Source organism: Schistocerca americana, chromosome X (assembly GCF_021461395.2).
Source record: "Schistocerca americana isolate TAMUIC-IGC-003095 chromosome X, iqSchAmer2.1, whole genome shotgun sequence".
Lineage (NCBI taxonomy): Eukaryota > Metazoa > Arthropoda > Insecta > Orthoptera > Acrididae > Schistocerca > Schistocerca americana.
The window spans coordinates 743,517,023-743,540,120 of NC_060130.1; the positions used below are offsets into that span (position 1 = coordinate 743,517,023).

The 23,098-nt window shown below is 37.8% G+C and overlaps 1 protein-coding gene across 4 annotated transcripts in view; it reads right to left on the reverse strand.

Annotated features, from left to right (window-relative positions):
- Nucleotides 1-23,098, reverse strand: part of LOC124555677 (membrane-associated protein Hem-like) — a 180,894-nt gene that overhangs the window by 124,593 nt on the left and 33,203 nt on the right. For all 4 annotated transcript variants that reach the window (XM_047129678.1, XM_047129676.1, XM_047129677.1 and 1 more), the window contains exons 7-8: nucleotides 7,573-7,783; nucleotides 122-218 (exon numbers count right to left, since the gene is read on the reverse strand). In XM_047129678.1, the coding sequence (XP_046985634.1) occupies nucleotides 122-218; nucleotides 7,573-7,783 (308 nt within the window). The remainder of the gene's footprint in view (nucleotides 1-121; nucleotides 219-7,572; nucleotides 7,784-23,098) is intronic.

Genomic DNA, 23,098 nt, shown 5'->3' on the forward strand with positions numbered 1-23,098 from the left:
ACTTTGATTTTTATTTCTGCCTACAGTCAGTATTTAAAACTCTGTCTCCTAAAGGTAAGAATTGGTTAGCACATCTGGCTCATAATTTATCTGTGATAGTTATGCAGTTAAATAAATTTACCTTAGGACCAAGTAATCCTGGCTGGTCTGTAAGTATCAAGCCGAGTTCCTTTAAAGTTGTACGCAGAAACTTCCTTCTTTCTTGGTGTCGGTGTGCCCTGCATCACAACATTTTTATGTGAGGAAATAAAGTAATAATTTATTCCTATAAAATGTAAACTTACATATCAGAACGACAGCAGATTAAAACAACAGATGGATAACCCATTTAACAAAGCCTATAGTGAAATTAAAGTACATATATGAAACAATACTAAAGTACAATGATAATGGGTAAAGGCTATTTTAATGCACTACTATACAATATAAATTACATAACCATACAATAAGTTTAGATTTCAGTCTAGACAATTCACAAATTTTAAAATGCTTGCCCTGCAAATCCCATTATCAATTAAAATAGAGGGCATGTACCCAAATAAGTTTGGTTCTGTCCTCCATAAAATCTATTTCATTAAAATGGAGCATACGGAAATGTATATTCTACATACATGACCAGCAAATGGCTACTTTTGCCGGTGTAGAAAGCTATGCTTCAGAGAGCATTTCCTTATACTGATACAAGTCAGTGCCACTGCATCCCAAATCTGTGGCTGGAAGGAAGGAAGAATCAGGTTTAATGTCCCATTGATGACAACATCTATAGAGACAGACCATAAGCTCAGATTTGAGACTTTTGGGGAAGGAAATAAGTCATGTCCTTGCTCCTGTCTTCCAGTCACAGATACATATGCGGCCTGTTTCCATACAAGGCACTGACCTCTGAAACACAGCTTTTTACACAGGCCAGAGCACCCACTTGCTTTTTGTGAATGTGGAATATGCACTTCAGCATACCACATCTTAACAGAACACATTTTAGATTCTGATGAGAAGGCAGAACCAATCTTATTTGGGTATGTGCCTTCTATTTTAGCTGATGATAAGACATGTGTAATATGTATTTTAAAATTTATGATCTCTATGCATTTAACAGCTTGTTTACTAGTACAGCTCTTATTGTCTGTATTAAGCAATTTTTTGAGCAACTGTCTGATTTATAAGAACTTGCAAGCCTCTCCAATGTTAAGTGTATTTAAAATGATGACAGTGTGTCAAAGGTTCCATCATTTATTTTAATATCAATAAGTACACTGTATGTCATGCATAAAATGATTTGTTATTACTAAGTAGCACAGCAAGTATGGCCATATCTTTACAGGTAGGCTAAAGCACATGGACTTGTTTATTTGGCATGGCGTGAATAATCTCTAATGGATCAAATGAGCCACTGGGAGAATTTTTGTTAAAAACCGAAAATTGAAACAATGGTAAGTCCAGATTGGAATATCAACAATTATGAAAAAGATAAGATTGCTATTCACCATAAAGACAACACATGGAGTTGAAGACAGGCACAACCTACGATGACCTACTGTCCCCACACCCACCACCGAACAGTCTCTGCCCGCTCTGTCCTATCACCTTCTCCCAATTCAAATTTCCTCACCCTCATTATGCACTACTCTCTGCCAGCGAACCCACCAGTCTTTGCCCCTGGCAGCCTTATTCTGCCGTATTCTAGTCACAGCACACTCCACCAGAGATATCTCTTCTCTACCCCAACTGCGCCTTGCTATCCCTCCCCCTTCCCTGCCCCATTACAGATAGCTGCTTTTGCTCAACGCAACACTTGCAGTCTGGTCATGGTGATTGGAGACAGCACTCATGTGCAATTAAGGTGTGCATGCTTGTGTTCATCTGTGTGTGTTTTTCTTTCTTTTCTGACGAAGGCTTTTTCCGAAAACTTAAGATTCCACATTCTCACAAGTGGCTAGGGAAATGAATATCAATTCAAACAAAGACTAGCCCTAGCTAGAACGCACTTTTTGCCCAAACAGTCATACCCCACTGGTACACCTTGAAACTGACTCATCCCCCCCCCCCCCTCCCCGATTACACTTAATAAAGAGGAGCTTTTACCAACATCTTAATCCAAACGGTTACACAAAGATCACTGTTCTCTGTGACATAACAATACACTGCCATGCCACAATGTATGGTGGTTCCTAAAACATTTCCAGATCCTACAGTTACAAGAAATGTTGGAGCTGATCAGTTCTATAGCCCAGGAACCCCATGTTCACAAAATCCATACCCATCCAAAACTTGTTGAGTTCCCTGCAATGATCACCATTTGGCATGACCCAGGGAACACATATAATTAAAGAAAAGCATTTTTTCAGTACTAATCATTTTATGTTTTCTCTAAACATTCCCTTTCAAAATTTACACACTTTTGCAAGCATTCAAATCAATTTTTGAAACATTTTTTCACTCCGATGTTGGTACCCAAAAACATGGTTATCAAAGGATACAATGACTTCTTGAGGTGCATTTTTTGTTTGACATAAGAGAATGAAAAGAATGAGTTAAGTGACACATCAGGTGAATATGAGCAATGATTCAGTAACACATAATGGCAACTTTTCCCCATCAAACAATAAATTGTTTGACATGCCATAGTTTTTTCCGATTTCAATGATGACTTTTGCCAAACAAATTTTATACCATTCAGCATTAACTATTCTTCAATTCCCTAAAGCTATGGTCATGACATGTGCCTTTGTAACCAAAGAAACAAGTTATAATTTTCTTGGAACTGCTTCACGAACAAATCACTTTTATTGGTTTCAGTTTATCTTGAAACCCCCAAACTGCTGATTACTGCTTGTTCTCCAATTCTTATTAATAGAGCAAGGTTTCATCTCCCATTGCTATATTGTTTACATATTTTGCATTTCCTAAGAGGATTTTTTTGAATATTTCCTAACACTAATTGACATGAGCATATTTCTAGCTTCATTTAGATTGTATGGAATTCAATTTCACTTAAACTGTGTGGAATTCATCAGGGACAGCTCTTTTTCACAGCTAAATGTTCATGCAAATGTATTGCAGTCTTCAGTATGTCTAAGGATACCTTTTTCGCATCAATTATGCTGCATTCAGCTTCAATGTCTTCTGGAACAGCAACCAATTTTTGTTGGCCTTCACACAATTCATTATTGATGGAAGCAAGGCCACAACAAAATTCTGAAAGTCAGTTGGAAACTGTCTTTTCTTAAGGTGATTGATTACACTGTTCTACATACAAAAAGAACTTTTTTTTTATATTTTTGGAGAGAAATGCTGTGAGTCTTATAGTATTTTCCCATGGTAGGTATGTCTTTGTGGAACCTTTCTCAGTGTTTATTTGATACATCACTGCAACTCTCTAAGAAGAAGTCAATGTGAGAGTACAGGAAATGCACTTTCAAAGACATGTTGCAACCAAGATCCTGACAAGTGTTGGTCACTTGATTCACTTCCTTGTTATTTGCAGCTCATCTTCTTCTAAGGAAGTTTTCTGATACTTCATTGAACTTGAACTTATCCCGAGGATTGGGCTGGGTTATTTTGGGGAGGAGACCAGACAGTGACGTCATCGGTCTCATCAGATTAGGGAAGGATACGGAAGGAAGTCAGCGGTGCCCTTTCAAAGGAACCATCCCAGCATTTGCCTGGAGCGATTTAGGGAAATCACAGAAAACCTAAATCAGGATGGCCGGACATGGGATTGAACCATCATCCTCCCAAATGCGGATTCTTCATTGAAACAGTGCTATGCTTGCAATTCTTCGTCAGTCGGGCATGTCTCAAAATTTTGATCTAGCTGAAGCTCCCTGATCTGAGAGCCCACAAATACAGTTTTTATTATTGCTGAGGCCAGATGAGGAAATTTTTCAGCAAAGTATGCAAACCCACTGCCAGTTTAATCCCTCACCTTTAAAAAATCGTTTAATTAATCTGATTTTAATGTGAAGAGGTGGAAGAACAATAGCTTCATGAGCTACCCGATTTTGACACTGAACATTTTTTTCACCCACTTCCCAATTTCATGCGGGCCATTTCTTTTTTAGAATTCTCTCTAAATTTCAGGTGAAAGTGGTTTTCTGCCCACCATCTAAGACTGCAGACCTTCTGGGATCAGAGATGGACAACTTGTCAGTGCAGACAGGTGGAATTTACAAAATATCTTGCCAATGTGGCATGGTTTATGTAAGCCAGACCAAGCGTACTGTGAAGAGACATTGTACTAAACATCAGCACCGCACTCACCTTTTGCAGTCAAGCATTCAATGGAATATGATAAAACAATAATTCTGGCCACAGTAACATCTTTTTTGGATTCCATTATTCAGAAATGCATGGAAATATGCCTGAAAGAAAATCTGATGAAGCGTGACAGCAGCTACAAGTTGGATAGTACAGAGAAGACTATTATATCCACGATCTGCTCTAATCAAAGACAACAGAGAGCACAGATGACCACAGTGAGTGGCAACCCTGAGTCAGTTGAGTTCCACAATCCTGCCAGTAAGGATGCTGCCTCCCAAGTAGTTTGGTCAGTCTGCCACCACGATCTTAATGCATGTGCAGAATACTCACAAGCACACTAATAAATTGTGTTAGGGGGGGGGGGGGGGTGTACATCTTTATGTGTCTTCAGTGACTAGCCTTAGGATGAGTGGCAGATGCCCAACCGAAATATCATGGAATGTATTTCATGACAACTGGCTTCAAGCCCAAAATTTCTTTGAACATATTTTATATGGGTATCTTATACTGCAATAGTTATAGCAATATTATTTTGCTCCTTTGTGTGTAATGCAAACTGAGAAAAAAATATTTACAGTAAAAATTAAGACAAAAAAAGCAAAATAGTGAGGGAACTGAATGCTGTCGATATACACCATCTTTAAGTACACCCAATTACAATTTGCTAATTGTAAGTCCCTAAAATTCAGAAGTATACAAAAATGACACTTTTAAGTATAATTCAAACTCATGTACCTGATCCTGCCATCTTGATTCAATTTTCAAGATTTTCCAGAATCATTCAGGCCAAATGCTGAGGTGGTTCCTCTTAACAGGCTTTGGTAAAGTCTTTCCCATTCCTTGTCCATTATTATTATTATTAAAAGCAAAATTGGATAAATTCTTAAATTCTGTGTCATTATAAGATTACTAGCATTCTTTTCATTGTTATTTTCACTTGGTATTTAAATAATTCAACATTCAAGTTATGACTGTAATAAGTTGTGTATATGATGCAACTTCATCTAAGACTACATGTAATTAACATTACCCCACTTAAATAAACATAAATGAAGATTTTACAGTGGTCTAAGGTGCATAAAAGATTTTGTTACAATGTACCCAAAAGGCAAGACTAAACCAGCTCACACTTTTAATGCCCAGAATGAAACTGTTCACTGCATTAACAACGACAGGTTGGCTCACTCTCAAATCCACATATAGTTTTAGGTGGTTCATCACACCAATATAGGTAAATGTTTGCCTGGTTTGCCAAATAAACTAGCACACCCTCCAACGCCTTCTCTGATTACCAAAACTAATGCATGTTAAAACAATAATTTGTATGAGGAAAGTTATACAGACAAAGAAATGTGTACCACATAGAGAGATACAGAAATATTCATCACTGCGAAGCAATATTTATTGACTCACAGAAAGTGTCCTATTTAGTTCCACTTCATTAGATAAAACATCCACTAATGGAATATCAGAACAGGTTGCGATTGAATTGAAACAAATGTATCTTTCTTAATGGGAAGACATTATAAGAAGTGTGACTGGCCTATTACTGTTCAGTACATGATATATATCACCCAGCAGACAATGTTAGCAGTTCTCTGAGGCTGTTGGAAATAATGCAGTTGTATACAGTAAGGTCAAGTCATTTGAAATTTGTTGTAAAATGTGTGAATGTTTATAAATAATCAGTGCTGATATGAAATTTGACACCTGACTTTCAACATTAAACAAATGTAATATAATGTGGGAAAATTTTAAGGAAATGTAATTTACTCCTGACAGAGTTTGATTGAAAACCCTTGTTTGAACAATTCTCAAGTATTGCTCATTATCCTGGGACCCAAAGAAAGAAAGAAAAAGAAAGTAAGAGAGAGAGGTGCACAGTTCTTCACGGATTTGTGGAACCTGCATAAAAAAGTCACAGAAGTGCTCAACAAACTGTAATGGGAGACAGTGTAAAGAAGCCACTGTGCATCATGGAGAACCTTATTCTCAGAATTCCAACAGTTCTTGTTCCAATATGAGTCAAGAAGTATACTATTATCTCCAACACATATCTGGCATAATGATCATGATGGTAAACTTAGAGAAATTGAGGTTTACATAAGAAGTGCTGACAATTAGTCTATGAACTTCCATCATGCTGGAATAATTGTAGATCAGAAACTTCTGTTAATCAGTACAACGAAAAACCAGCCAGAGTTGCAAATTTCACTTTTTTTATTCACTTGATGACTACTTTTGGGTTGGGACCCATTTTTAGATCATCATAACAGATAGTCAAATTTTTATTTCTGAAAATGCAAAAACCATGTCAAAAATGTGAATACGAACAGTTACAGTGCATAGTTATCTATATGTGCTGCAACTGTTCATTTGCACAATTTTGACACGTTTTTTGCATTTTTGGACATACCAATTTGACTATATATTATAGTGATTTGAAAATGGGTTCCAGTCCAAAACTAGTAATTTAGTGAATAAAAAAAAGTGAAATTTGCAACTTTGGCTGGTTTTTCATTGTACTGACGATTATTCTTCCTGCACATCATTTGCAATTGAACAGAAATGGAGTAAAATGGTTTTGGTGCACTATTTAATGTCCGCCACACACCATACAGTACAGATGAGGAAATCAGCTGTGACCTTTCTAAAGGAACCATCCTTACATCAAAAACTGAGTAGGACAGCTCTCCAACAGCTTCTGTGAAACTGCAAATAACCACTTGTCATAGACAACACCCCAGTTTGCTACCAGCAGTTATAAATGAAAATTCTTTAAAATATCAATTACTCACACAAGAAAAACATTATTACATCACTCAAACAAAAATGGTCAACAACAAGAGATTCAGTCTCACCACTGATAGTCCACGTAATGTTCAACAATTTCACGATTTCTGCCAGTAGAATACTTCACACTAATTCAGCAGGTTACAGTCAATCAAATTTATGGGAAGAATATTAAGGAAGTGTAATTTACTCACGAAGGAGATGAATTACAAAATCCTTATTTGATCCTGCCTTGAGAATATGTCAGTGGCCTAGACCCCCACATACCTTTAAACATGCTGTATGCATTCACATATGAATAAGACTGTCTTGAAATTTATCTGACAGGAAATGTTTAATAGCAGTAAAGAATGGAAAGTGAGTAAACCCCAAATTTGAGTACTAAAATAAGAAATTACAGTAGCAAAGTTACCAACAGCTATGTAATACTGTTACCAACTCATAACTTCAATGATATGAAAAACAACAATTGTTTAATAAGTGCCATCAAAACACATTTAAGTGACTTATGAAACTCACGCTTTCTGGACAGCTTGATTATAGCACTCTTTTACTTCTGATATTTTCTTCCCATATCCTTTAAGAGTGTCAAAATAGCTCTGAATGTAGGAATGAATGTACAAAACTTCATCTCGGAATAAAGCTATTACCCAGCTTGACTCCAGAGCACTCAGCCATAGCTTATTTGCCTTTTCTTGGTTGAGGGCTGAATGGCATAACATGAAGCCAACTGAAAAAAAAGCAGTACATTACTGAAAAATATAACTTTCAAGTGTGTATTATAAACTAATAACTTTAACCTGATAATATACAGCAGATTTCTGTTTCATGATACACATTATATTCTTTTTCTACAGAAATTTAAAGGTATACTTCCCAGTACTTTACATAGAAAACAAAAGTTTTGAACCACACTGCCATCATAAGAACTATATTTATATTTACAGTTGGCGGCAACTTCAATCTATGCTCGAGATATTGGCAAAAATACATGCTAAAAGTCAGTGGTAGGCATCAAATATCACCCAAAATTGTACTAAATGTCTTCTCAAAAATTATTTTGAATAATTAGTTCAGGTGCAAACTCAAGTGTAAATGGTTGTGAAAACATACTTGACCCCTTAGCAATACATAATCATGAGATTTATAGATGGCTCTTGACACTGTTCCTCACAAGCAGCTTCTAATCAAACTGCATGTCTCTGGAACATCATTTCAGTTGTGCAAGTGGATTCATGATTTCCTGTCAGAAAGGTCACAGTTTGCAGTAACTGACGGAAAGTTGCAGAGTAAAACAGATGTGATACCTGGTGTTCCCCAAGGAAGTGTTACAGGCTCCCTGCTGTTCCTAATCCATATAAATGATTTAGGAGACAATCTGAGCAGCCCTCTTATATTGTTTACAGATGATGCTGTTATCTACCATCTAGTAGTCACCAGAATATCAAAACCAATTGCAAAATGATTTAGATAAGATATCTGCATCATGCAAAAAGTGGAAATTGAATCTAAAAAATAAGAAGTGTGAAGTCACCCATATGATTACTGAAAAGAATTTGTTAAATTCTGAGTGCATGATAAATCACACAAATCTAAAGGCTGTCAATTAACTAAATACTTAGGCTTTATAATCACAAACAACTTAAATTGGAGCGATCACGCAGAAAATGGAGTGGGGAAGGTGAACCAAAGAAGGTGTTTTATTGGCAGAACATATGGATGATAGAACAGCTCTATTAACAAGACTGCCTGCACTATGTTTGTCTGTCATCTTCTGGAGTACTGCTGCATGGTATGTGGTCCTTACCAGACAGGATTGTAACAGACATCAAAAAAATTCAGAGGACGACAGCTCATTTTGCAGAGTAGCCATGTAGATGTAGCTGTATTTAATTATATGTAGAAAATGAACCTCCATCCATTTCAAGTGACAGATCCAGATGAATTTTATCTTGTAGCTCTCAACCTAGTTGGATCCCGCTTGTAGCAGTATACAGCAATTCTGATTGTTTTTACCTCTACAAGCATTTCATTAACCCACCCGCTCAATTCCATTATAGAAATTAGTAAAGTAGGTAAACTCGACATAAGTGATTATTTTTATATGTATTGTTTATACACACACAGGGTAGATCAAAAGATGCATAAATACTTTGATAAAGATAAGCTTACATATTATCATCAGTATTACAATGGCTCAAAGTTAAATAATTACAATAAGTGTTGAAATTGCAAAGCACCCGCCCCCAAACACTTCTGAGCATGATGCCGTACATTCAAGGACACATCTGTAGTAGCTACAGGAATTGCCTGACAAGCTGTTTCAATTTCATGGCGCAATTCTACTAGAGTGTGTGGCTTCCTGATGTACACTACATTCTTGAGGGTACTCCACAAGCAAAAGTCTAATGGTGTCAAACCAGGAGAATACGCGGGGAACTCAATGAGAACCCTTCATCTAACACAATGACGCAGTGCATTGTTATTCAGCTAAGCATGCACGTCCCTTTGAAAGTGGGCTGGATCGTCATCCTGTTGTAAGACAAAACGTTTATCAGCAAACAAAGCACGAATGGATTGTAAAATTAGTGAGTCCAGCATCTCCAGGTAACTTCTACCAGTACCATACCTACAAAAAAGAAAGGTTCAATCAGTCCCCTTAAGGATAAGTCCTGGAACACTGGCCGCTCGCTTGACATAAACATGTGGATTTCGCGGGCCCCAGTACTCAAAGTTATTCCCGTTTGCGTGCTGTTTAATTTAAACTGTGCCTCATCAGACCACACCACTTTGGAAACAAAATTAACGTCACGTTCAACCTACACAAGGAACCATTTAAAAAACTAATTACTTCTATCTTGTTCATCCTCAGTCAATGCATGTAACAACTGCAGGATGTAAACCCTAAATTTTAATCTGTGCTTAATATGACTTACGCTTGCCCTACTCATGCCTGCTTCATGTGCACTTTGTGGTGCCGATTTTTGTGGAAAGTGTGTGATTGTCCTTCACCTGCTGCTGTGCGTGGCTGGCCTGATCTTCCCTTATGCATATCTATAATTGTTCCAGCAGTTTCAGATTTATCATGAAGTGAGCAATACTTATGTGTGTTGGTAGTTCAGTTCCATATTCTTGCCTCCAATGTCATCGTGCTTCATAGATGCTCTCGAACTTCTGATACCATTTGAGAATGCTATTTCGCTGCTTGAATATCAGTTGTGTTTGTACTGTGGCCTCACTGTGTACACTGACACTGACGCATCACAACACTACAGCCATCTGTTGCTCAACCACTTTACTACCTGTTCAACCCATGTCCATTGTGATTTCAAAGCATATGGTTCGAATAGCCAGTCTTAAAAGTGTGTATATTTTTTTTTTATCTTGTAAATAAACTCAAACAAAATTTTAAAGTTACTGATAATACACAGAAATTCACTTTCAAACATTTCTCCTTATATCGGCAGCATCTATCACACAAAAATAGTTTCAGTTGGTTTTTACAATTATTTTCAGTATCTTTCAGTACATTTAATTCACATTGGAAGTGGTCAAACATCATCACAGCAGTCTAATTTACTCCTTCCTGCTGAATGAATGTACAAGGCAGGCAATACCTAAGGGCCAAGATTAAGGTTGAACACCTAATTGGAAAATATATTGCTGATCACAAATGGTCGGCTACAAACCCTGTTTCACAGTTCATATCTGCACCTTACTCATCCTAACTTCAATTTTTCTTTATAATTTTAGTGTGCTTTATAATTCTGTACGTCTATCCTCCCACATAGAACTCTCTCATCAAGTCTCCCTCTATTCCAGCCTGCTCCATCCCTCCTCCCCCCCCCCCCCCCTCCTCCTCTGAATTTCCATCTCTTACAACACCACCATATAATACAAAATAAAACATATGCCTGCACCAGGGCAGGCTTTCTCTGGTGTCACACTCCTATCACCTCTCCTCGGTGCCCCCCCCCCCCCCCCTGCCCCAATCTCTCTCTCTCTCTCTCTCTCTCTCTCTCTCTCTCTCTCTCTCTCTCTCTCTCTCTTTCCCCTTGCCTCTTCCTTGTTCACATCATCTGCACCAAATAACACAACCCTTCCCTTCTGAAGGACCACTACAGCAGGACTATGTAGCCTTGCATACACGTGCTATCTCTATGCTCTGGGGATGATTTCTACCTTTTTTGGCTGTAATATGAAGTCCGATTTCTTATTTGTGTGTCTATCTACTGCTCAACACCTCCATAATACAGTGAGTGGTTTCTCTACTCCTTTCACTGTTTATGTTTCACCTAGGATTTTATTATATTACTCATTTCTGAGCCAGCCATGGTTACTGGCACTTACTTTCATTTGGAGTGTTATATTTATAATTGATACTGTTGTTTAATAATTTTAAATGGTTGTTGATGACAAGTTTTAAAAATAAGAAATCCCTTGTGATGATGTTTTCAGTTTTCCAAGTTGTTATCTATGAATGGAAGGGTGTACATCGCATTTTAGACTCACTATATGTTTTTATGAGGGAAAAGCTTTGTCTTTTATAAAGAACTGTCCCAGAGCAGCATTCTTTATAACATTTAAGGGCGACAGTATACACATTAATATAACTATCTAATATTTTGCTTGACAAAAATCAGCAAATGCAACAATAGTTGGTGAACCTAAGTCTATAAGATGATGATAACAGTTCTAAAATTCATGATAATACACATACCCAGAAATTTTAAACATTCAATTTTGCTTATTGCTTTCCCCCTGGCCTACTATTCACAATTAAGTAAGTCCTTCTTTGTAAACTATTCAGTGTAGCAAATTTTTCACTTAATTGATAATATATTTTGTAGTATATATAGTATTATTAAAAAATGGAAAGTCCAATATGGAATAATAACAATATTATGAAAAGGATAAGACTGCTATTCACCATGTAGAGGACATGTTGAGTCATAGACACATACAACAAAAAGACTACTATGTATTTTAGCTTTCAGCCAAAAAGACTACTATATATTTTAGCTTTCAGCCAAAAAGACTACTATATATTTTAGCTTTCAGCCCCACTGTCTCTACTGGCCACTGTGGCCACAGCAACCAGAGACTTGGCCGAACGCTATAACGTATAGAAGTATTTTTGTTGTGCCCATCTCTTCTATATGTTGAGTATCAATCTATCCTTTTCACACTATTGTAGTACATATTACAATAGATACAGATATCTCTCCCTCTGTTCTCTTATATTCACAGAGATTCAGAGAGGTAGATACAGATACCTCTCCCTCTGTTCTCTTATATTCACAGAGAATCTTAATTCTGTTGATTGTGATCTGTCCATTGGATGAGGATGTTAAGCCCAGTGGTCCCCCTGATGCTATTCGAGAGGAATAGGCTACATACCAGCCCTGTGTTTTACCCTCTTCATCCTCTTATCATCATATCATCATCATCATCATCATCATCATCATCACATGACACAAACACAACACCACACTATACACACATCCATTACACTCACCTGCATTCAATATACACAAATATGATGCAATACTCACATATCCACAAGGAAAAAGGCCATTGTGTGCAGATGAAGGAAACCCTTTCTAACTGCGCAGCTGTGGCTCTCAGCCAACAATACCATGTGACTCTACTTTAGCTAGCCCAATAGATTTGCATAGCACTCACCAGTTGTCACTTTAACCTCTGCTAGGTAATCATTAGGAAGAAATCCTTTCACATCACAGAAAACAATGACCATCCTTTCCATCAGATGACTTACCCTTTACCTTTTCTTTTACAGGCTCACTTGCTTTGTCAACTAGTTTGACTGCTGCTACTTTTCTGTTGTGACCTACATATAGTTCATAGCAACTAACTGGAACACAAAACCTGTTGGATCCTGTTTAAATGGTCCGACCATTACAGAGGATGTCATTTTCGCATTTGATATTGGTCAGTATTCAATGACTGCAACACCAGTCTTGCACAAAGCTTTCTCTTAACTCTTTGTGTAAAATGAACTGTACTGTCTCTTCTCATATTAATGAGCACCTATTATTTCAAGCACTTTTAATCACTAATTATGCTCTACAACTTTTTGATGTGTTCATCAGAGATAGCAGTGTTGGGAGATCCTACATGTTGACTGTCTTGAAGGCCACATTTAAACTTGTCACTTACTTCTTAACTGTTCAAGACAAATCAGCAGACTTCTGATAATCACTAGCTTTGTGTAAATTTCTGTTTATGAGAAACAATTAAAAACAAAGAATTTTATGATCACAGTATATTCCACTCTGTCATACTGAATATAGCTCAGATATCATGATTACTTCAAAAAGTCATATAAACAAAACTACACTGGTGTCCAAAATAAAAGCAACAAATGGAAATTTTGCAAGATAGCATTTATTTTGCCACAAAACAGTATAAACAGATGATAGCAAAGTAGAAACAACATAAAGAATACGAAACATAAACAAGTGCAACATACATACTAGCAGACGAAAATGTTGTTCGTTTTTTTCCCAATTTAACAGATTTGCACACACATTTTGACAACTGGTTAATGTGCTCACTATGGTGTGTGACCACCTGTGGCACCAATATAGGCCTGACATTGATGGGGCATGCTGTGGATAATGACATCAGTGCCATGTTGAGGTAATAATGCCCAGTCTTCCTGCACAGTTGCTCGCCAGTTTTGGAGAGTGGTTGGTGGATGTTGACATGATACAACCTGTCTCTCTAGTGCATCCCAGACGTTCCCTATGGGATTCAGATAGTGAGAGTCAGCAGACCGTAAAATGCATGCAGTATATTCTGTTTCCAAGAAAACATCAACCAATTATTCTCTACAAGGTCGAGCACTATCGTCCATCAATACAAAGTCTGGGCCCACAGCACCTTGCAACACCCGTACATGAGGTCCCAAGACCTCGTCATGATGTCTGACAGCAGTTAAACCTTTCCAATTCACCCGTATAATTTGATGAAGAGGTGTTTGAGTGGTCAACACAATGCCTGCTCACACCATTAGCGATCCTCCTCAATATCAGTCTCTTTCCACAATGTTCGGGTCTCGAAATCATGTTCAGATGTAAATCTGTCGAGAATCACTCTCCAGACCAAATCAGGACTCACGTGTGAAAAGAACATCAGCCCACTGTTCGACAGTCCAGGTGGCATGTTGGCAACTCCACTCCAGACATTCTCCTCTGTGAAGACGCATCAGAGGCACACACAGAGCAGGGCCTTCACTACACTGTTTGCCTCAATGCAACACATACAGTGGATGCTGTGAGGTCAGATGCCAGATGCTGCGCAGTACCTTAAGACGGTACTATCGTGCACTTACAGCCAGATAACAGTCCTCTCTTCCTGATGTCCCATGTACTCTGGTCTTTGGGATACAGTTTTGGTCTCTATAAACTGCCACCACATCCGAGAAATGACTGAACAATTCACGTTAAGCCATCAGGCCACATGAGTCTGCGATTGTCCTGCTTCCATTCTTCTCATGACCCTCCATTGCAGAGACTCTGGTAGGCATCTTCTCTGTGCCATACTGCACCAACTGTGACTGTGCACACAGTGAATGTGGATGTGGGACTATGCAGCAAACACTACTCCTTTTGATAGACGCCTGACGTCATTGTTTGTGCGGTTTCCACAGACTGAAATGCCATCTTCTATGCAGATTAGGTACGAATATCTGTTGACAGTTTCTATAATTATATCGTGAATTAGACACAAGGTAGGGAAATAGTGGTTTGTTGCTTTAATTTTGGACAACAGTGTATTTCCCAGATCAAGTTCACATGAGTCATGTTACTGCACAACATGTGTCTTCTCCTCCCTCCTACACCCACCCTGAAACACCCACACAAATCATTGATATCAGTGTCATCTCTGCAACAAAATGTGAAATCTTCTTCCGGCCTTTGTACCTTTGGAAAGCATCATTAAACCTGCTCATTCCAGTTCGTAAATTTTGTAAACTATTGTTTCCTCTGAAACAATGTTATTTGAATTTGCTGTTTTTGTTAACAGAAATGTATTCATGATGGCCATTCAGTTATACACAAACAATCAACACTGGAGTTTGTTTTTTATACTTTTCCAACCTTTTGATTTTGCATTTCTTGCTTAATGTAACTCAAATGAATATTAATTATTATTAACCTACATTTGTTTGAATTCACTAACATAAACATATTTACTTCACTTTATCCTTACATTACATATTTTGAAGAATAAAAAACAAAGTTTTAATCTCTGTCACAACAAACTACTACTCCCAATACATATTTGGTATGTAGCAATCTCTGCCACTTATTTGAAGTTTCAGAGGTGAAAAGAACACTAAAACCAAATATTTTCATCCTCATAATATGAAACAGTGCTATAAAATGAAATGATTCAGTGTACAGCAAACTACGGAACTAACAATGTAAAATACGCATTAAGACTGACACCACAGCACTACTCGTATCGTACAGCTACTAATATAGAACTAAGAACTAAATCTGAAGTTAATGTTCACTACAGCTACAGAAGTATAGACATGTCTAACTGTATGTGTGCCACAGAATTTGATACCACAGCACAGCGTAGCAACTTCAGTAGCAAAAGAACATAGGGCATGCTGAGGTAGTGCACCTGCTACGCGGTGGTTTGTACTCCAACACCATGTTTTCTGCACAACCCATTGTGCAACAAGTGCACCATGGTGGTAACATATGTTACACTTTCTCTACAGTAATTTTAGGGGCACTGTTCTCCATTAGGATATCTTGCTGCATAATCTGTCTTGAGAACAGTGTTCACCAAGTACACAGAAGTACCCCAGGGAGAGGGCGCTGTGCATGTACAATGTTCTTGTAACCATCAACAGCCGTAAAAGAATTCAACATTTAGCAAATCTTCCTGAGCCATCCCTGAGCAAGTCTCAGCCACAGTTCTTGTGGATGTATTTGCCCCCAATACAGGATTCCCATGAGAGTCCAGGCAAGTTCAGGAGGAGGAGGAAATTAGTGTTTAACGTCCCGTCAATAACGAATGAGGTCATTAGAGACAAAGCACACGCTCAGATTAGGAAAGGATGAGGAAGGAAATTGCCCATGTCCTTTCAAAGGAACCGTCCCGGCATTTGCCTGATTCGATTTAGGGAAATCATGGAAAATCTAAATCAGGATGGCAGGATGTGGGTCCTCCAGAATGTCAGTCCTGTGCGCTAACCACTGCTCCCCCTCACTCGGTAGGCCATTTCACTTAGCATTACTATCCTAGAGGTAACATAAAACCTCTTGGTGGAATCCCCCGTAGGCTGGTAATGCTACTGACCATAGCAGACTCACAACAAATAAAAGCAATGGTAACACAACTTTAGTAAATGACAAATTGATATAGAATTGTACGATATAAATTAGCATGCCACTACAACACTTGGCTTGAATCACTTACACATTATGTGCCAATTTAACATCTATAAATCCACTTCTAAATAATAGGAAGCAATTTACACACGTTATGATGTTACAAATTCACTGGCTCAGTGACACATGTTTTATACAACATTTTACTGAAGAAGTGTGTTTATTATCTATTCCATTACTCCGCATCATAGAACACAAAACTTGACATTGTAACTCTGTAGTATAGAAATACATGTAGCTTGGCACATATCAAGAGCCTGAACTTGGCTGTAGATTTCAACTTTAAGTAAACTCTTCGAGTCTATAATTATTACTTTTTACAAATACTGACATATCCTAGTGAAGAAAATTAGCATGAGTTACACTGCTAACTGAAACAACTGACTCTATGACTGCAATATCAAAATCACATGGAATTTCAGTTTACTTTATGTTTGACTACCTGTATGCAACCTACAGTTTGAGCAGCAGTCACTTTTTAGAAACTTCACATTATGAAGTCACCAGCTACAAAAACTGACAATTATTGCCAGCAACAAAATAAGAACCAAGACAGGTATATATGTCAACAGCCACACACTAATATGCACGTTTCTTCACTACATCCATCTGTTATTAAATCAGCTGTAATGGTTACACAAGAAGCCAACATAGATGTTTGTATAACAGATGACAGCATTTCTCTTATTTCCTATTTTAATGCTGTCAGTCTGTTGAAGTCACAAAGTAAAGCAATTTATTTATAAAATAGCTCAAAATTTCATTTCAGTCAGTAAATAATAGGCACTGACCACGAAATGTATAAAATAAAGACTCAGTAATACCAAATAGTTACTGTAAAACAAGAATCAGGCACAGGAATTCAATATCTGATTCTTGCCTTAAAAACAATAATTGCTTCAGATGCATAAGAATTAGGCAATGCAATTATGTTAATTCTTACCCCTCCAACTGACAGTTTTACACTGTTGAGAGGTGGACTGACATTCTCAAATTCTGTTTCGACTTTAAAATTCTGTTTGAACTCTGTAATGATAACAAATACTTTTCTGGTTATTAATAGCATAATGCTGCACTTGAGAGCTGTTTCTAAGTTTTTATCACATTGGACATGGCATACTGTAAGTTATAAGCATATTTATGTATAAAATTGATTAAGACAATAACTTAGAACCTTCCAGAATTGAAACACAAAATGGATAATGAGTAAGCAAAAGGAGGAGGGACAAGCACATGGTACATCTACATCTACATACATACTCCGCAATCCACCATACGGTGCGTGGCAGAGGGTACCTCGTACCACAACTAGTATCGTCTCTCCCTGTTCTACTCCCACACAGAACAAGGGAAAAATGACTGCCTATATGCCTCTGTACGAGCCCTAATCTCTCTTATCTTATCTTTGTGGTCTTTCTGCGAAATATAAGTTGGCAGCAGTACAATTGTACTGCAGTCAGCCTCAAATACTGGTTCTCTAAATTTCCTCAGAAGCAATTCACGAAAAGGATGCCTCCTTTCCTCCAGAGACTTCCATCCGAGTTCCTGAAGCCTTTCCGTAACACTCGCATGATGATCGAACCTACCAGTAACAAATCTAGCAGCCTGCCTCTGAATTGCTTTTATGTTCTCCCTCAATCCGACCTGATAGGGATACCAAACGCTCGAGCAGTACTCAAGAATACGTCTTATTAGTGTTTTATAAGCGGTCTCCTTTACAGATGAACCACATCTTCCCAAAATTCTACCAATGAACCGAAGAGGACTATCCGCCTTCCCCACAACTGCCATTTCATGCTTGTCCCACTTCATATCGCTCTGCAACGTTATGCCCAAATATTTAATTGACGTGACTGTGTCAAGCGCTACACTACTAATGGAGTATTCAAACATTACGAGATTCCTTTTCCTATTCATCTGCATTAATTTACATTTATCTATATTTAGAGTTAGCTGCCATTCTTTACACCAATCACAAATCCTGTCCAAGTCATCTTGTATCCGCCTACAGTCACTCAACGACGACACCTTCCCGTACACCACAGCATCATCAGCAAACAGCCACACATTGCTATCCACCCTATCCAAAAGATCATTTATGTAGATATAAAACAACAGCGGACCTACCACACTTCCCTGGGGCACTCCAGACGATACCCTCACCTCCGATGAACACTCACCATCAAGGACAACATACTGGGTTCTATTACTTAAGAAGTCTTTGAACCACTCACATATTTGGGAACCAATCCCATATGATCACAGTATGAAGGCTTTCACGACCGGATGACATATCTTCTGGTAAACCTTCCGGGATGTAAGGTCGTGGTCCATGAGCAACTTAATGGCGTAGCAATGGGTAACCCATTGGGTCCTGCAGTAGCTAATTTCTACATGGAGAAATTCGAACAGTCAGCCTTGGAAAAAGCAGATAAGAAACCATCTCGCTGGTATCGGTATGTAGACGATACATTTGTGGTCTGGCCACATGGTAGAGAAGCCTTAGATGAATTTTTTGATTACCTTAATAATATAAATCCAAGAATCCAGTTTACTATGGAGAGAGAAAATGATAACAAAATACCATTTTTGGATGTTTTAGTTATGAGACAGACAGATGGAAGATTGAAACAACAGATTTTTAGAAAAATAACGCACACAGACAGATACTTACATAAAAACTCTAACCACCATCCAGAACAAAAGAGAGGTGTGATTAAAAGTCTCATTGACAGAGCCAGACGGATTTGCACGCCAGAGTATCTAGATGTCGAATTAAAACATCTGAAGCACACTTTTGAGAAAAATGGCTACTCAAAGAAAGAAGTAAGCAGAATTCTGCACCCAAGCAACAAAAAGCCTAAGGACAAGCCCGAAAAATGATGGAAGAATACAGTCTCTCTCCCTTTTATAAAGAAAGTAACGGATCAGATTGGAAAGATTTTAAGTAAACATGATATTAGACCTGTTTTTAGACCAACGAAGAAAATTTGTCATGTTCTCCGGTCTGTAAAAGATAAACTTGCTCCTCTATCAGCCAGTGGCGTATATAAAATTCCGTGTACATGTGGTAAAGTTTATATAGGAACAACAAAAAGAAGCATAAATACACGGTTAAAAAAACACAGAAGTCTTTGCCGCTTAGGAAAAACAGATAAATGGGCTGTAGCAGAACACGCTTTTCAGTCAGAAAATCATCAAGTGAAGTTTTCCGAAACAAAAATTTTATCTACGACGACGAACTATTACCCACGGCTTTGTAGAGAAGCAATTGAAATATATAAACATAGGGATAATTTTAATCGAAAAGAAGAGACCATCAAACTTAGTGATATTTGGACAGTAGCACTACAGAATTGCTAGACAGTTTTATCCGTGACGAGATTACGATCAATAGTTAAGTTTCATCTCTGACAAAGATTATCTCTGCATATCACGTGCAACTCTGGTCACGCCCACTTTCTACGATATATAAGTCGCTCTCAGACGTCCGACCCGTCAGTTGGCAAGACTCACCGGAGGAGAAACACCCCTCTGAAGATGTCCAGCGCAGCTCTGGACGAAACGTTAGGAGCTGAAGAGTTTCATGGACCACGACCTTACATCCCGGAAGGTTTACCAGAAGATTCAATCCCATATGCTCGTACCTTAGTTAGGAGTCTGCAGTGGGGCACCGAGTCAAACACTTTCCGGAAGTCAAGGAATATGGCATCCGTCTGATACCCTTCATCCATGGTTCGCAAGATATCATGTGAAAAAAGGGTGAGTTGCATTTTGCAGGAGTGATGCTTTCTAAAGCCGTGCTGATGCATAGACAGCAACTTTCTGTCTCAAGGAAATTCATTATATTCTAACTGAGAATATGTTCGAGAATCCTGCAACAAACCGATGTTAAGGATATTGGTCTGTAATTTTGAGGATCTGTCCTTCTACCCTTCTTATATACAGGTGTCACCTGCACTTTTTTCCAGTCACTCGGGAGTTTACGTTGGGCAAGAGATTCGCGATAAATACAAGCTAAGTAAGGAGCCAATGCAATACAGCACTCTCTGTAAAACCGAATTGGAATCCCATCAGGACCTGGCGACTTATTTATTTTCAACCCATTCAGCTGCTTCAATGACTTAAGTGAAGACAGTGACTATTATCTCAGGGTAAACACCAATTGTGAGGGAATAATTGCTGCAAAATCTATAAAGACACAAGCAGCTCAACAATTACAAATACCTAACATAACCACAATATCATATCATGGCACTTCATTACAGCTATTACGCCACCATAGAAAAAAAATAAAAATAAAACAAACACATACACAAAAAATGGTATTTTCTTTTAGAACTGGGCACAAACGGCAGAGGAGCTGGTGTCAAAAACACAAAATTAGCATTTTACAAATGTTTTAAGGAAGCTTTTAAGACTAGCAGAATTAAGACATCACTACAGAAATGGAAAGTCCTGATGGAATGTAAACAATACGAGCAGAGGTAACAACTCACCAAATAGTAGGCATGTTGCATCATCAAAAAGCACATAAATGAGACAGAGAACTACACACACACACACACACACACACACACACACACACACACACACACACACACACACACCTGTATAGTTACATTGCAAATTAAGACATCTTTAAAGAGGGCCTATTATTTTCATTGTTGTTGAAAAATTCATCACAGGAGATTTCGCAACTGTGTTGAAATTTAAAATTTACCCTTTATTTTAGTATCTAATTTTGATCAATATTTGATCATCTTCAGATCTATGTAGTTCCACAAGCAACGAACTATCACCATTCAGCATTGTTGGGAGATTTTACGTGTGATATTGTGATGTGTACTTCTGTATGGATAGGACAGTTTGCTTAAGTATATACATAGATCTGAAGATGGTCAAATATTGATCAAAACTAGTCATCGTAAAAATAAAAGTGCAATTGAGAAACTGAAATAAAGGCTGAATTTTTAAAGGGTGTACTATTTTTTGAATGTCTTCTGCAATTCAAACTGAACTAAATACTAATTCCAATCAAACCCACCTCCAAGAAATAGTCTACATGGGTTATAAATCAGAATAAATGACACTGGAAATGTACCAGTGTGCTAACTTATATTTGATGCAGCCACCCGTGCGTTGGCTGCTAAAGCTGCAACACGTCACGAATGTTTCCAACAGCAATCCATGGAGACAAAACTTATGCAGTATCATAATCAAATCATTTCATCCATCATCATCTCAATCAACACTTCCTGATAATTCCTTTTCTGCATGGTCTTACAGCATCTCTTGCAAGAAGTGACTTGGTATAATGTCCACTGGACAACATCGGAGTTGATGGTAGTGGGCTCAATTCTGTTCATTACGTGGCAGACAAAGGCAAGTCTCCACATTAGTAGAACTCAAAAAGTAGTATCATAAATTGATGTTTTGGGGAAAGGAAAGTATTACTATTTATCACAAAGTTTCTTGTTCAGTACACAAAATCAAATACTCATGATATTAAACTCGATTTCAACATAATCTCTGTCCAAAGTCAATGTTACTTATTTTCAGGCTACACCAATAAGAAATGGTATTTTGTTTAAGTATATAGATGTCATACATTCTTCATTTCATAAGGACACTATAAGCAAGGCGAATGCACTTAAATACAGGTACAACAGCCTTTGGGGAGAAAATGAATTTACCATATATGAATCAATCAGATATACCAATCTTCCCACAATGTATCAGGTCCCCCACAGCATTAGAATAATTACAACACAGTCCATATTATAATAAGTTTTCAGAAAAGCAGCCACCGGCTATTAAGTGCAGTATGATCATGAGACCAATTTCACTGTCAACATGACAGCCATAGACCACCACAAATACACATTAACATGTTTGATGTCAAAAACTCATGTTGTCGGTCTCACACTATACATAGCAGACAGTTCTAAGATAACAGGCTACTACAACATATGGATTAAAAGAATTCTGGAAATATTGCCCTACATTATTGCCCAGAATACCAAAGCATGTCATTCAACAATGTGACATGGCAGCACATACAGAACGATTTTTACGCAGCAGACACATAGTTAGCTCACATGCCCAAATTCTCATTTATCTTCCACAGTTGCCTTTCCAGATGAGATGTGAATGATGAAATCTAAATTTCTGCATCACAGTTGAATATTACAAACAACCAACGAAGTGTAAAATCATTGCCTGTGCAAGGCAAATCATACGATGAGGATTTGAACTTACTCCGACTCCTGAATGATTTTCATATTGTTTCCTTCCTCTGTATTTTCCATGATCAGGAAAGTAATGAAACTAATTTCTCTTTATCACTGCTAACAATAAAATTAAATAGACTCTGAAAATAAGGACACTACATACAATGTTAGAGCACAGATTACATTGGAACTGCAGTATGTAATGATTTTCAGTTTCAAACTCATATAGAAGCCACATCAGAAAGAACAAGGAATGCAGAGAGGTGTTCCTTTTGTTCCTTTTTGTCTTCTTCTTCTTCTTCTTCTTCTCCTCCTCCTCTATCACACACACAAATGGTTTACTTTTATTCAAATATTGCTCCTAAATATTACTTA